Source organism: Moschus berezovskii, chromosome 14, assembly GCF_049115385.1.
Source record: "Moschus berezovskii isolate FMDL1 chromosome 14, NW_MosBer_1.0, whole genome shotgun sequence".
NCBI classification, from domain to species: domain Eukaryota; kingdom Metazoa; phylum Chordata; class Mammalia; order Artiodactyla; family Moschidae; genus Moschus; species Moschus berezovskii.
In genome coordinates, this window is record NC_142473.1 from 52,668,736 (window position 1) to 52,683,938 (window position 15,203).

The 15,203-nt window shown below is 39.0% G+C and overlaps 1 protein-coding gene and 1 pseudogene across 1 annotated transcript; both read left to right on the forward strand.

Moving 5' to 3' along the window:
• The first annotated feature begins 9,172 nt into the window (after positions 1-9,172).
• LOC129553924 (olfactory receptor 52Z1-like) lies at positions 9,173-10,132 on the forward strand. The gene has a single exon (XM_055422605.2). The coding sequence runs from the start codon at positions 9,173-9,175 to the stop codon at positions 10,130-10,132; it is 960 nt and encodes a 319-aa protein (XP_055278580.2).
• Positions 10,133-13,725: 3,593 nt separating this feature from the next.
• LOC129553615 (olfactory receptor 51I2-like) lies at positions 13,726-14,698 on the forward strand (annotated as a pseudogene).
• Positions 14,699-15,203: the final 505 nt, after the last annotated feature.

Below are 15,203 nucleotides of genomic sequence, written 5' to 3' on the forward strand. Positions count from 1 at the left end.
TCTCTGATAATGAGTGATGTTAAGCATCTTTTCATGCATTTGTTAGCCATCTGTGTTTCTTCTTTGGAGAAATGTCTGTTTAGTTCTTTGGCCCATTTTTTGACTGGGTAGTTTATTTTTCTGGACTTGAGCTGCAGGAGTTGCTTGTATATTTTTGAGATTAATTCTTGGTCAGTTGCTTCATTTGCTATTATTTTCTCCCATTCTGAAGGCTGTCTTTTCACCTTGCTTATAGTTTCCTTTGCTGTGCAGAAGCTTTTAATTGTAATTAGGTCCCATTTGTTTATTTTTGCTTTTATTTCCAATATTCTGGGAGGTGGGTCATGGAGGATCCTACTGTGATTTATGTTGGAGAGTGTTTTGCCTATGTTCTCCTCTAGGAGTTTTACAGCTTCTGGTCTTACATTTAGATCTTTAATCCATTTTGAGTTTATTTTTGTGTATGGTGTTAGGGAGTGTTCTAGTTTCATTCTTTTCCAAGTGGTTGACCAGTTTTCCCAGCACCACTTGCTAAAGAGATTGTCTTTTCTCCATTGAATATTCTTGCCTCCTTTGTCAAAGATAAGGTGTCCATCGGTGTGTGGATTTATCTCTGGGCTTTCTATTTTGTTCCACTGATCTATATTTTTGTCTTTATGCCAGTACCAACTGTCTTGATGACTGTGGCTTTGTAGTAGACCCTGAAGTCCGGCAGGTTGATTCCTCCAGTTCCACTCTTCTTTCTCAAGATTGCTTTAGATATTCGAGGTTTTTTGTATTTCCATACAAATTGTGAACTTATTTGTTCTAGCTCTGTGAAAAATACCATTGGTAGCTTGATAGGGATTGCATTGAACCTATAAATTACTTTGGGTAATATACTCATTTTCACAATATTTATTCTTCCAATCCATGAACACGGTATATTTCTCCATCTATTAGTGTCCTCTCTGATTTCTTTCACCAGTGTTTTATAGTTTTCCATATTTAGGTCTTTTGTTTCTTTCAGTTCAGTTCAGTTGCTCAGCCGTGTCTGACTGTTTGCAACCCCATGAATCACAGCACGCCAGGCCTCCCTGTCCATCACCAACTCCTGGAGTTCAGGCAAACTCATGTCCATAGAGTGGGTGATGCCATCCAGCCATCTCATTCTCTGTCGTCCCCTTCTCCTCCCGCCCCCAATCCTTCCCAGCATCGGAGTCTTTTCCAGTGAGTCAGCTCTTCACATGAGGTGGACAAAGTATTGGAGTTTCAACTTTAGCATCAGTCCTTCCAATGAACACCCAGGACTGATCTCCTTTAGGATGGACTGGTTGAATCTCCTTGCAATCCAAGGGACTCTCAAGAGTCTTCTCCAACACCGCAGTTCAAAAGCATCAGTTCTTTGAAAATCATCAGCTTTCTTCACAGACCAACTCTCACATCCATACATGACCACTGGAAAAACCATAGCCTTGACTAGATGGATCATTGTCGGCAAAGTAATAGGTAGATATATTCCTAAGTATTTTATTCTTTTAGTTGCAACGGAGAATGAAATTGTTTCCTTAATTTCTTTTTCTATTTTCTCATTATTATTGTATAGGAATGCAAGGGATTTCTGTGTGTTGATTTTATATCCTGCAACATTACTATATTCATTGATTAGCTCTAGTAATTTTCTGATAGAGTCTTTAGGGTTTTCTGTGTAGAGGATCATGTCATCTGCAAGCAGTGAGTGTCTTGCTTCTTCTTTTCCAATTTAGATTCCTTTTATGTCTTTTTCTGCTCTGATTGCTGTGGCCAAAACTTCCAAAACTATGTTGAATAATAGTGGTGAGAGTGGGCACCCTTGTCTTGTTCCCAACTTTAGGGGAAATGTTTTTAATTTTTCATCATTGAGGATAATGTTTGCTGTGGGTTTGTCATATATAGCTTTTATTATGTTGAAGAATTTTCATTCTATTCCCGCCTTCTGGAAGGTTTTTATCATAAATGGATGTTGAATTTTGTCAAAGGCTTTCTATACATCTATTGAGATAATCATGGTTTTTATTTTTCAGTTTGTTAATGTGGTGTATTAAATTGATTGATTTGCGGGTATTGAAGAATCCTTGCATCCCTGGGATAAAGTCCACTTGGCCATGATGTATGATCTTTTTAATGTGTTGTTGGATTCTGAATGCTAGAATTTTGACAGTGATACTGGCATGTAGTTTTCTTTTTTTTTTTTTGTGGCATCTTTGTCAGGTCAGTCTTCATCCCAATCCCAAAGAAAGGGAATGCCAAAGAATGCTCAAACTACCGCACAATTGCACTCATCTCACACGCTAGTAAAGTCATGCTCAAAATTCTCCAAGCCAGGCTTCAGCAATATGTGAACCGTGAACTCCCAGATGTTCAAGCAGGTTTTAGAAAAGGCAGAGGCACCAGAGATCAAATTGCCAACATCCGCTGGATCATGGAGAAAGCAAGAGAGTTCCAGAAAAGCATCTATTTCTGCTTCATTGACTATGCCAAAGCCTTTGACTGTGGATCACAATAAACTGTGGAAAATTCTGAAAGAGACGGGAATATCAGACCACCTGACCTGTCTCTTGAGAAACCTGTATGCAGGTCAGGAAGCAACAGTTAGAACTGTACATGGAACAACAGACTGGTTCCAAATAGGAAAAGGAGTAAGTCAAGGCTGTATATTGTCACCCTGCTTATTTAACTTATATTCAGAGTACATCATGAGGAACGCTGGGCTGGAAGAAGCACAAGCTAGAATCAAGATTGCTGGGAGAAATATCAATAACCTCAGATATGCAGATGACACTACCCTTATGGCAGAAAGTGAAGAGGAACTCAAAAGCCTCTTGATGAAAGTGAAAGAGGAGAGTGAAAAGGTTGGCTTCAAGCTCAACATTCAGAAAACAAAGATCATGGCATCTGGTCCCATCACTTCATGGGAAATAGATGGGGAAACAGTGGAAACAGTGTAAGACTTTATTTTTTTGGGCTCCAAAATCACTGCAGATGCTGATTGTAGCCATGAAATTAAAAGACGCTTTCTCCTTGGAAGGAAAGTTATGACCAACTTTGATAATATATTAAAAAGCAGAGACATTACTTTGCCAACAAAGGTCCGTCTAGTCAAGGCTATGGTTTTTCCCGTGGTCATGTATGGATGTGAGAATTGGACTGTGAAGAAAGCTGATCGCTGAAGAATTGATGCTTTTGAACTGTGGTGCTGGAGAAGACTCTTGAGAGGCCCTTGTTCTGCAAGGAGATCCAAGCAGTCCATTCTAAGGGAGATCGATCCTGGGTGTTCATTGGAAGGACTGATGCTGAAGCTAAAACTGCAATACTTTGGCCACCTCATGTGACGAGTTGACTCACTGGAAAAGACTCTGATGCTGGGAAAGGTTGGGGGCAGGAGGAGAAGGGGACGACAGAGAATCAGACGGCTGGATGGCATCACTGACTCTGTGGACATGAGTCTGAGTGAACTCCGGGAGTTGGTGATGGACAGGGAGGCCTGGCGTGCTGTGATTCATGGGGTCGCAGAGAGTCAGACATGACTGAGCGACTGAACTAACTAACTGAACTAACTAACTCGTCAGGTTTTGGTATTAGGGTGATTGTGGCCTCATAGAATGAGTTTGGCAGTTTACCTTCCTCTACAATTGTCTGGAAGAGTTTGAGTAGGATAGGTGTTAGCTCTTCTCTAAATTTTTGGTAGAATTCAGCTGTGAAGCCGTCTGGACCTGGGCTTTCGTTTGCTGGAAGATTTCTGATTACAGTTTCAATTTCCGTGCTTGGGATGGGTCTGTTAAAATTTTCTATTTCTTCCCAGTTCAGTTTTGGAAAATTGTACTTTTCTAAGAATTTGTCCATTTCTTCCAAGTTGTCCATTTTATTGGCATATCATTGCTGATAGTAGTCTCTTATGATTCTTTGTATTTCTGTGTTGTCTGTTGTGATCTCTCCCTTTTCATTTCTAATTTTATTGACTTGGTTTTTCTCCCTTTGTTTCTTGATGAGTCTGGCTAGTGGTTTGTCAATTTTATTTATGCCAAAGAACCAGCTTTTTGTTTTGTTGACTTTTGCTATGGTCTCTTTTGTTTCTTTTGCATTTATTTCTGCCCTAATTTTTAAGATTTATTTCCTTCTACTAACCCTGGGGTTACTTATACTAACTAATGGGGTTCTTCATTTCTTCCTTTTTTAGTTGCTTTAGGTGTCGAGTTAGGTTATTTAGTTGAGTATTTTCTTGTTTCCTGAGGTATTATTGTATTGCTATGAACCTTCCCCTTAGCACCGCTTTTACAATGTCCCACAGGTTTTGGGTTGTTGTGTTTTCATTTTCATTCATTTCTATGTATATTTTTATTTCTTTTTTGATTTCTGCTATGATTTGTTGGTTATTCAGCAGCGTGTTTTTCAGCCTCCATATGTTGCAATTTTTAATACTTTTTCTCCTGTAATTGAGATCTAATCTTACTGCATTGTGGTCCGAAAAGAAGCTTGGAATGATTTCAATTTTTTTGAATTTACCAAGGCTAGATTTATGGCCCAGGATGTGATCTATCCTGGAAAAGGTTCCATGTGCGCTTGAGAAAAAGGTGAAATTCATTGTTTTGTGGTGAAATGTCCTATAGATATCAATTAAGTCTAACTGGTCTATCGTGTCATTTAATGTTTGTGTTTCCTTGTTAATTTTCTGTTTAGTTGATCTATCCATAGGTGTGAGTGGGGTATTAAAATCTCCCACTATTATTGTGTTATTGTTAATTTCCCCCTTCATACTTGTTAGCATTTGTCTTACATATTGTGGTGCTCCTATGTTGGGTGCACATATATTTATAATTGTTATAACTTCTTCTTGGATTGATCCTTTGATCATTATGTAATGTCCTTCTTTGTCTCTTTTCACAGCCTTTGTTTTAAAGTCTATCTTATCTGATATGAGTATTGCTACTCCTGCTTTCTTTTGGTCTCTATTTGCATGGAGTATCTTTTTCCAGCCCTTCACTTTCAGTCTGTATGTGTCTTTTGTTTTGAGGTGGGTCTCTTGTAGACAACATATATGGGGGTCTTGTTTTTGTATCCATTCAGCCAGGCTTTGTCTTTTGGTTGGGGCATTCAATCCATTTACATTTAAGGTAATTATTGGTAAGTATGATCCCATTGCCATTTACTTTATAGTTTTGGGTTCAATTTATACACTCTTTCCGTGTTTCCTGTCTCAGTTCAGTTCAGTTCAGTTCAGTCGCTCAGTCGTGTCCGACTCTCCGCGACCCCATGAATCACAGCACGCCAGGCCTCCCTGTCCATCACCAACTCCCGGAGTTCACTCAAACTCATGTCCACAGAATCGGTGATGCCATCCAGCCATCTCATTCTCCGTCGTCCCCTTCTCCTCCCGCCCCCAACCTTTCCCAGCATCAGAGTCTTTTCCAGTGAGTCAACTCGTCTCATGAGGTGGCCAAAGTATTGGAGTTTCAGCTTTAGCATCAGTCCCTCCAATGAACATCCAGGATTGATCTCCTTTAGAATGGACTGGTTGGATCTCCTTGCAGTATGAGGGACTCTCAAGAGTCTTCTCCAACACCACAGTTCAAAAGCATCGATTCTTCGGCGATCAGCTTTCTTCACAGTCCAACTCTCACATCCATACATGACCACGGGAAAAACCATTGCCTTGACTAGACGGACCTTGGTCGGTAAAGTAATGTCTCTGCTTTTTAATATAGTATCAAGGTTGGTCATAACTTTCTTTCCAAGGAGCAAGCGTCTTTTAATTTCATGGCTGCAATCAGCATCTGCAGTGATTTTGGAGCCCCAAAAAACAAAGTCTGACACTGTTTCCACTGTTTTTCCATCTATTTCCCATGAAGTGATGGGACCAGATGCCATGATCTTTGTTTTCTGAATGTTGAGCTTCAAGCCAACCTTTTCACTCTCCTCTTTCACTTTCATCAAGAGGCTTTTGAGTTCCTCTTCACTTTCTGCCATAAGGGTAGTGTCATCTGCATATCTGAGGTTATTGATATTTCTCCCAGCAATCTTGATTCCAGCTTGTGCTTCTTCCAGCCCAGCGTTCCTCATGATGTACTCTGCATATAAGTTAAATAAGCAAGGTGACAATATACAACCTTGACGTACACCTTTTCCTATTTGGAACCAGTCTGTTGTTCCATGACTGGTTCTAACTGTTGCTTCCTGACCTGCATACAGGTTTCTCAAGAGGCAGGTCAGGTGGTCTGGGATTCCCATCTCTTTCAGAATGTTCCACAGTTTCTTGTGATCGACACAGTCAAAGGCTTTGGCATAGTCAATGAAGCAGAAATAGATGTTTTTCTGAAACTCTCTTGCTTTCTCCATGATCCAGTGGATGTTGTCAATTTGATCTCTGGTGCCTCTGCCTTTTCTAAAACCTGCTTGAACATCTGGGAGTTCACGGTTTACATACTGCTGAAGCCTGGCTTGGAGAATTTTGAGCATGACTTTACTAGCGTGTGAGATGAGTGCAATTGTGCGGTAGTTTGAGCATTCTTTGGCATTCCCTTTCTTTGGGATTGGAATGAAGACTGACCTCTTCCAGTCCTGTGGCCACTGCTGAGTTTTCCAAATCTGCTGGCATATTGAGTGCAGCACTTTCACAGCATCATCTTTCAAGACTTGAAATATCTCAACTGGAATTCCATCACCTCCACTAGCTTTGTTCGTAGTGATGCTTTCTAAGGCCCACTTGACTTCACATTCCAAGATGTCTGGCTCTAGGTCAGTGATCACATTATCGTGACTATCTTGGTCGTGAAGATCTTTTTTGTACAGTTCTTCTGTGTATTCCTGCCACCTCTTCTTAATATCTTCTGCTTCTGTTAGGTCCATACCATTTCTGTCCTTTATCGAGCCCATCTTTGCATGAAAAATTCCCTTGGAATCTCTAATTTTCTTGAAGAGGTCTCTTGTTTTTCCTATTCTGTTGTTTTCCTCTATTTCTTTGCATTGATCACTGAGGAAGGCTTTCTTATCTCTCCTTGCTATTCTTTGGAATTCTGCATTCAGATGCTTATATCTTTCCTTTTCTCCTTTGCTTTTCGCCTCTCTTCTTTTTACAGCTATTTGTAAGGCCTCCTCAGACAGCCATTTCGCTCTTTTGCATTTCTTTTCCATGGGAATGGTCTTGGTCCCTGTCTCCTGTACAATGTCACGAACCTCCGTCCAGAGTTCATCAGGCACTCTATCAATCAGATCTAGTCCCTTAAATCTATTTCTCACTTCCACTGCATAATCATAAGGGATTTGATTGAGGTCATATCTGAATGGTCTAGTGGTTTTCCCTACTTTCTTCAAAACAAGACCAGGAGCTGACTGTGGCTCAGATCATGAACTCCTTATTGCGAAGTTTCCTGTCTAGAGAAGGAAAAATCTATTTTAAAAGAATATTCAACCAGTTAATTTTGGCTATATATTAAATGGCTGAATAATTGGTTTATGTAATTAAAAAGTAGATCCATAGACATAAGAATCTCAATTTCATTCCAGCATTTTTAAAGAATGACATATCAGTTAAGAAAATGTCTAATGAGATGACTATTTGAATATATTTTAAATTGTAACTCAAGAAACAGAGGTCTGAACATTCTAATCAGTTAGTCACAAATTTGCTCAGTCATGTCCAACTCTTTGTGATCCCATGGATTGTAGCCAGCTAGGCTTCTCTGCCCATGGGATTCCCCAGGCAAGAATACTGGAGTGGGTAGCCATTCCCTTCTCCAGGGGATCTTCCCAACCCAGGGATTGAACTGAGGTCTCCCACATTGCAGGCAGATTCTTTACCATCTGAGCTACCAGGGAAGCCCAATAGTTTAAATTGGAACATTCCAATAGTATATTGCTTTATACTTAAAGCAATATGTCAGGATATTGAACACTTAATAAAAAATAAACATAGTAAAGTATACTGTACAGTGATTAACATTTTGAACTGCAGTAGAATAAAGGGTGAAGAGGCATCTGTTTCTAAAGCTCACATGCCTTCTCAGAAAATAAGAAATTTAACTAACTTTGATTTGAGAATAGGGACTAGGGAAGAATGTAATCCACTTATTTTGTACATATGTCTATAACTATACTTGTAGCTACATCTTTGTGTATCCACACACACACACGCACACACACATACAGTATCTCCCAGCCTGCTTTTTGACACAGCATCTTCCTTGTGTCTATTCACGTTCCTTTGGAACTAAAGAAAAATTTTGATCAACAAATAATACCTTTCTCTTTTCCTGAAGGACTGTGGACTCTTGCTTTATAATGTGAAATCATTGTGATTTGCTCTTGTGGTGATATTTAGAAATGCAAAACATATAGTCTAATTTTCAATCAGTGAGATAGAATATATTTTTTTCCTTTGCCAAATGCTAGGCAAATCCGTCTAAGAAGACAACTCAGTCTGGCATTGTACATAGTTTAAGTTTTCAATGTGCATCCTACAATTTTAAGAAATGTATTGAAGGATCAGGATCAATCTGATTCACTTGTGTATCCTCAATGCCTGGCAAAGGGCTTAGCATCAAGCTGGTGGTTCACTAGTGTGGAAGAGGGCATATACCTTGAAACCTATTCTGTCAAACTCTAGTTCCTTCCCTCTTCCATAAGCTGTGTACTTCAATTTGACATGTGTCTATTTTACTCAGGGATATGACCAGTGAAAATTTTGATAACATGTTTTTGTAACTAGTTTTATTTTGATAGATTGTGTTAGATGGTGGTTTAGTTCAAAGCTTTCAAATTCACTCTGGCTGATTTTAAATCCAGTGGGACTTAGAGCAAGAGTCTAAAAGCTTTGGATTTCTTTTTCTTTTCATCTTATAGGGATAACAACAGTAGCCATGTTATGGATTATCATAAAGGTATTTTCAACAGACTAAGGTGAAAACTTAATAAGTTAATATATGTAAAGTATTATGACACATATTACATTTTTACTAAATAGTAACTAATATCTTTTCCAAGATATAAGATTCAATTATTCCATGGAGGGAATCAAGAGTACAATTTTAGGCTAGCCAATCTATCTTGCTGTCTTTTCATAATAACAGATTAGAAACAAAATCTGATCAGACATCACATGGACTAAGGTGGTGCACCTGAACCTGAACTCAGCCCTGTGGTGTTTCCCTGAAGGTCCTGGATCTGGAATAAGCAGTCACAGATGGCTCCTTCCTCTTGTATTTACACCAGGACTCAGGATCTGTGGTACGTCCTGCTTGGAATCCCAGGACTAGAAGATGTGCACACCTGGATCTCCATCCCCATCTGTTTTATGTACATTGTTGCTATTGTAGGTAACCTCTTCTTGATCTTCCTGATTGTGACTGAGCTGCGTCTCCATGAGCCCATGTATCTCTTCCTTTCCACGTTGGCTTTAGCAGATGTCCTGCTCGCCACATCCACAGTCCCCAAGATGCTGGCCATCTTCTGGTTCCATTCCATGAGTGTATCCTTTGGTAGCAGTGTATTCCAGATGTTCTTCATACATTTCATCTTTGTGGCAGAATCTGCTATTCTCCTGGCCATGGCCTTTGAGTGCTATGTGGCAATCTATTATCCACTGAGATACACTGCGATCTTAACCTCCTCAGCCTTTGTGAAGACTGGCATAGCAGCTGTGGTCAGGAGCTTTATTGTATGCTTTCCATTCATCTTTCTGGTACATCGACTTGTATACTGTGGGAGAAACATCATTCCCCATTCTTACGGTGAGCACATGGGCATTGCCAGATTGGCTTGTGACAATATTGATATCAACACCATTTATGACTTGACTGTTGCCCTGCTGTCTACAGGACTGGATGTAATGCTCATCATTATGTCCTACACAGTGACTCTCTGCACAGTGTTTCAGATACCTTCCTGGACTGTGAGATTTAGGGCCCTTAGCACATGTGGTGCCCACATCTGTGTCATACTTATGGTCTGTGCGCCAGCATTCTTTTCATTTTTTGCCCATCGCTTTGTGGGTAAAACCATTCCTCGGCACATCCGTATCTTAGTAGCAAACCTCTACGTGGAGGTGCCGCCAGGGCTCAACTCCATTATCTATGAGGTAGAGACCACACAGATTCAGGACCAAGTGACTTTATTTTCCTCCCCCATCAGCATATGTTGTTAAAATAAGGCTAAATATTGGGTATTTCTGAATAAAATACTGGCTGCCTAAAAGTCGTTTCAGTGAGGAATGAGAATAAACAAAATCCACAAAACTTTAAAACACACTAAAAACATAGGATCTGCCAAAAAAAGCCAATGCCAGTGCATTTTTCCTAAAGTTCTTCAAGAGTTTAGAATAGAATATTTTAAATTATTGTCATTTTCAATTCTCCTAGCTAAACATTCTATTATCATGTCTTTTATCTTATTCTTAAGGACACATAAAGATAACAGTGAACAAGAGAAATCTATTTTAGGACTCAACCCAGATGGACTTTTCCTGTATAGATCAGGGGAGTAGAAGTGGTGAGAGGCTGTACATTTTTTATAAACATTCTGCTGAAATTCTGATAAAATAAATTCAGCTGAAATACAAAACATTCCTGCTTAAGTCATCAAATCCTTGGATAAGTAGCTTGAAGCCACCATATTATAGTTATTTTTGTCTATACCTATTTCTTAAGTTAAAACATGAGTTCTGAAATCAGATATTTTCTAATTCACTAATATGCTATAAAGTCTACTATAAAAAATAGGTACATGGTATATTTTGAGTTAATTTTTCTACATATTGGGGATTTTAGGCCCAAATTATCAACGAAGATTTCATGGAGGGACTAAAAGATTGGAAAGGTTTATACCCAGGACAAAAAAACAAAAACAAAGACAATTAAAGATCAGATTATTTAACCAGAATCTTGCATAAGAATGGCTTTAAACACACCAAATGTAATTATCTAGATTGCACCTAATTCCTTCTATTTCATTAAACACTTTTATAGTCTCTGCTTTTTCAAAGCCTAATATCCTGTCCTGAGGATGTGAAATTTGACATTACTTGGGGCTTCCCTTGTGGCTCAGACAGTAAAGAATCTGCCTGCAATGCAAAAGACCTGGGTTCCTTCCCTGGATAGGGAAGATCCCCTGGAGAAGGGAATGGCTACTCACTCCAGTATTCTTGCCTGGAGAAGCCCATGGACAGGGGAGCCTTGTGGGCTACAGTCCATTGGGTCAAAAACAGTCAGAGATGACTGACTGACTAACACTTTCACACTTTTCTCAATTTCACACTGAAATAAATAAATGCAGGCTTTGAGGCATTCTTTTGAATATTTGCAAATTTTCCAGTTTTTTTCCTCTCTCTTTCTGTAACACACCTATATATAGCAGTCAACATAAGAGATGAAAGAATGTTTCCTTGACCTTTGAAGTCCTGAATTATGATTTTATATATATTATATTCACTTTAATTTCAGCAAGGGAGTATATTTTAGGGATAATATTTTAGTATCTTTCTTATTGGTTTGATAATTCAGTAAATATGTCATATAAGGGATTTAGCATTTAATTTTTTAATTTGGAGAATGATAATTATTGATTGTTATGAATATAGACACTAAAAACCCAATTCACCAAACTGAATATAGCCCTACTTCCAATAGTCTATAGAAAAATGACTTCACAGAAAGTGACATTAAATAAAATCTTGACAAGAGTTGCAACAAAGACACTTCTGGTTCGGGGGAAAGCTCTTCAAAGAATGAAGAGCAGGAAGAGAATAAACAGACTCCAGCATGATGACAAAATATTTAAGTAGCACAAATCTTAAAACACAAGACTTCTTTATACTTGATTACAGCAGTGGAGAAATAAGACAATGCCAATTTCATATCTAGAATATATGAAATATGATAAGAATAAAAAAAACACAGTTGAATCAGTATTTCAATTTTTCAATATTAAAGAAAGTTTCAGCTTGAGGGTTTGGGTGTTTGTAGATGCTAGAAGGAATTAGGATATTGCTGTCTGTGGTTTTCTCTGAGTTCATCTCTGAACAGTTGTCCTGGAATTTTTGAAGAGTCCTGTGCTCATTGTATAGTGTTCATTATTAGGTTAATAATTCCCTTCGAAATGACATAAAAATTCAATGTAATGTAAGCCCAATTAAATATATATCGAAATACATATCTGATGTTTCTGAGAATAGTCATGCTTGGTTAATTGCTCCTGGAAAAGTCCTGACTCATCTTGCCTCCCCTGCCAATCAGCTAAGCACATATAAGGAGAGGTAGCAACTATACCCACAGCCCAGTGGGAAGGAAACAGCAGGAGAGGGATGCATGGATTGATGTGCCTGCTTTCAGTTACACCTGCATTAAGTACCTGATATGTAGGACCAGCTGTAGTCAAGCCCAACGTTGTGCTGGTTCTGGTTTGTTCCAGTTGAGGAAGCTGATTACAAACATATCACATATCGGCTCTGCATTCAGTGGTATTACGTTGGTTGTTTGAAATTGCTCAGCATGGGAGTATTCAAAGAAGCTGGCAATGGGTACAGGTCAAGACATTTTTATTCAGAGAACTGATTGGTAAACATTTACCATCACTCAAGTGGTCATACTTTACAAAAAGTGCTAGCTCAATAGGAAAGGAAGACTTCATCCTCACTCACCACACCCATCCTTGAGCCAATCCTGAAATCTATCTTTGACCCCTATCTTAATACACAAGGCTCTGTTAGAAGTGAGTAGAATTTTAGTGTATATAAACTTGTTCCCAGATAAAGAACCCTGGTCGTGGGCCCTAGTACCATTATCACACTCAGCTTGTGATATCCTGATAGTTTTGGTGATATTCTCAAATTGGATTCCAGATTTCAACAAGAGACACTGACCCTCCTACAAAATACAGAGAAGCTCTCCCCATTGTCCCTGGATAGCAGGTGGAGAAAGAGTCAACTGGTAAGTTTAAAAAAAGATATTGGAAAATATTAAAAACTGGAAGAAACTGTCCTTCTTTTCTAATATATGAAACTGTTTTTATTTCATGTGTTGAATACTTGAAAATTGAGTGTTAGTCACTCAGTCATGTCCAACTCTTGGAATATCCAGGTAAGAATATTGGGTTGGGTAACCCTTCCCTTCTCCAGAGGATCTTCTTGCCCAGGTATCAAACTGAAGTCTCCTGAATTTCAGGCAGATTCTTTATCATCTGAGCCATTTACTGTGTCCCAAATATAATCCAAATATAATAGTAAACAGCATATATTATGTTGTATTAATATTATTACTGTGTTTATATCACAATGTTGGATCTCAGATAACTGACTTTCCAAGGCCAAAAGTCTATTAAAAGAATTATGAGTTATCTTTATTATTTTCTTGCATTAATTTTGCTACTAATTCAATCTTGCTCAAACTATAGAAACCTAACCAATCCTTCAGTTATCAATGTCCACATGAAGCTGTCATCTCAATGTTTATTATCATTGCCTTTCACTGCCATAAATAATCCAGCTTGATATTTCTATTAATGCACAGATTTTTATTAAACAAAGAAGTGTTTAGCTTGTAGTTCACGTAGGACCACTCTTTCACACATCTAGTCAGATTTCTCTTCCATATACTGTGGTTTGCAAATGCTCTTGTTTTAGAAATAAGCTTTCCATCTGTTTTGTAAGAAAATACCATCAGTATGACTGTCAGGAGCTCAGGATTTGATGTATAATAACTAACAACTTATTTTCAGTGTCCATGTGCTTCTTAGTATCCTCGGATGAAGTCTCATCATGACATTTACAATAGTTCCATTGAGTTCACACCTGCAACATTCACTCTTGGGATCCCAGGGCTGGAAGCAGAGCACATCTGGATATCTATACCATTCTGCCTGATGTACACTAAAATTTTCCTAGGAAATGGCATCATTCTTCACATCATCCGGTTTGATCCTGCTTTGCACCAACCCCTGTACTTCTTTCTGGCCATGTTGGCCTTTGTGGAACTTGGTGTCTCTGTTTTCACCCTGCCCTCTTTGTTGGGCATTGTCCTCTTTGACATTAATGTAAGTCTTGGTGGTTTTCTGCTACAGATGTTTTCCATGCGTTCTTTTACCCTCATAAAATCAGGTGTCCTTCTGGCCATGTCTGTAGACTGCTTTGTGGCCACATACAGCCCGCTGCGATACACCACCATTCTGACAATTCTCAGCATCAGCAGGATGGGTGTCACCATTGCCTTGCGCAGTGTGGTGCTCATGTTCTTACTGCTTATTCTCCTGAAGCGTCTGCCCTTCTGCAGCTACAAAGCCCTCACACACTCTTACTGCCTCCACTCAGATCTGATCAAGATTCCCTGTAGAGATACCTGCCCCAATAGCATCTAGGGTCTTTTGTCATTTCCTTCACATTTGGGCTAGACTCACTGCTGAGAGTGATTTATTACGTGCTGATTCTGCATACAGTTTTGGGTATTGCGTCTGGGGCAGGACGGTGGAGGGCTCTGAACACCTGTGTGTCTTACACCTCAGCTGTGCTTGTGTACTATGTGCCCATTATCAGCCTTCCCTGATACATTGCTTTGGGCACCATTTACCTCTATTCCTCCAGACCGTCATGGCCAATGTCTACCTTTTCTTCCCACCTGTGGCCAACCGCACTGTTCATAGCATCAAAACCAAGGAAATCCGCAGGAGCATTGTTCGTACACTGTCTAAAAAGAGGGGTGAGGTATTTCAGAGGATACTCTGAAAAGACAAGAACTTGGATCAGAGCTATTGCCTCGATATTAGACTTTCAAATGGGAAAATTATATAGTTATTATTTCTTGTGAGTGAACTATAAACTTTAGTATGAAGAGAAATAACTCAACTCCTTCCTCCTGAGAATAGAGAATATCATTACTCTGAAGTATACTTACAGAAGGAAGCATGGGACATGGGTATGTCTTTTTTTTTTTTCCTGTGAGGACATCATTTTACTGTTGAATCCTTGAATATTTTATTCATATGTTTTCCCCCCTGGAAATAGGCAGATAAGTACTAGGAATTTTGTTTGTTTCCTGGTACATGCAATTTAGTGATGTTTTGTGAGTGAAAAGAATCAAGACGCAAGTGTATGTATTGTATTATTAGATTTATAAAAAGCTTTAGAATAATATAACTAACTTAAAGTTTAGAAAATCAGAACAGTGGTTACCTCTGATGGTTGTAGAGGTGAGAAAATGGTTGGGGAAACGTGATGAAATCTCCGGGAA

What these genes read in the sequence shown, in the direction of transcription:
- LOC129553924 (XM_055422605.2), top strand. Translation starts at nt 9,173, where the DNA reads ATGGCTCCTTCCTCTTGTATTTACACCAGGACTCAGGATCTGTGGTAC.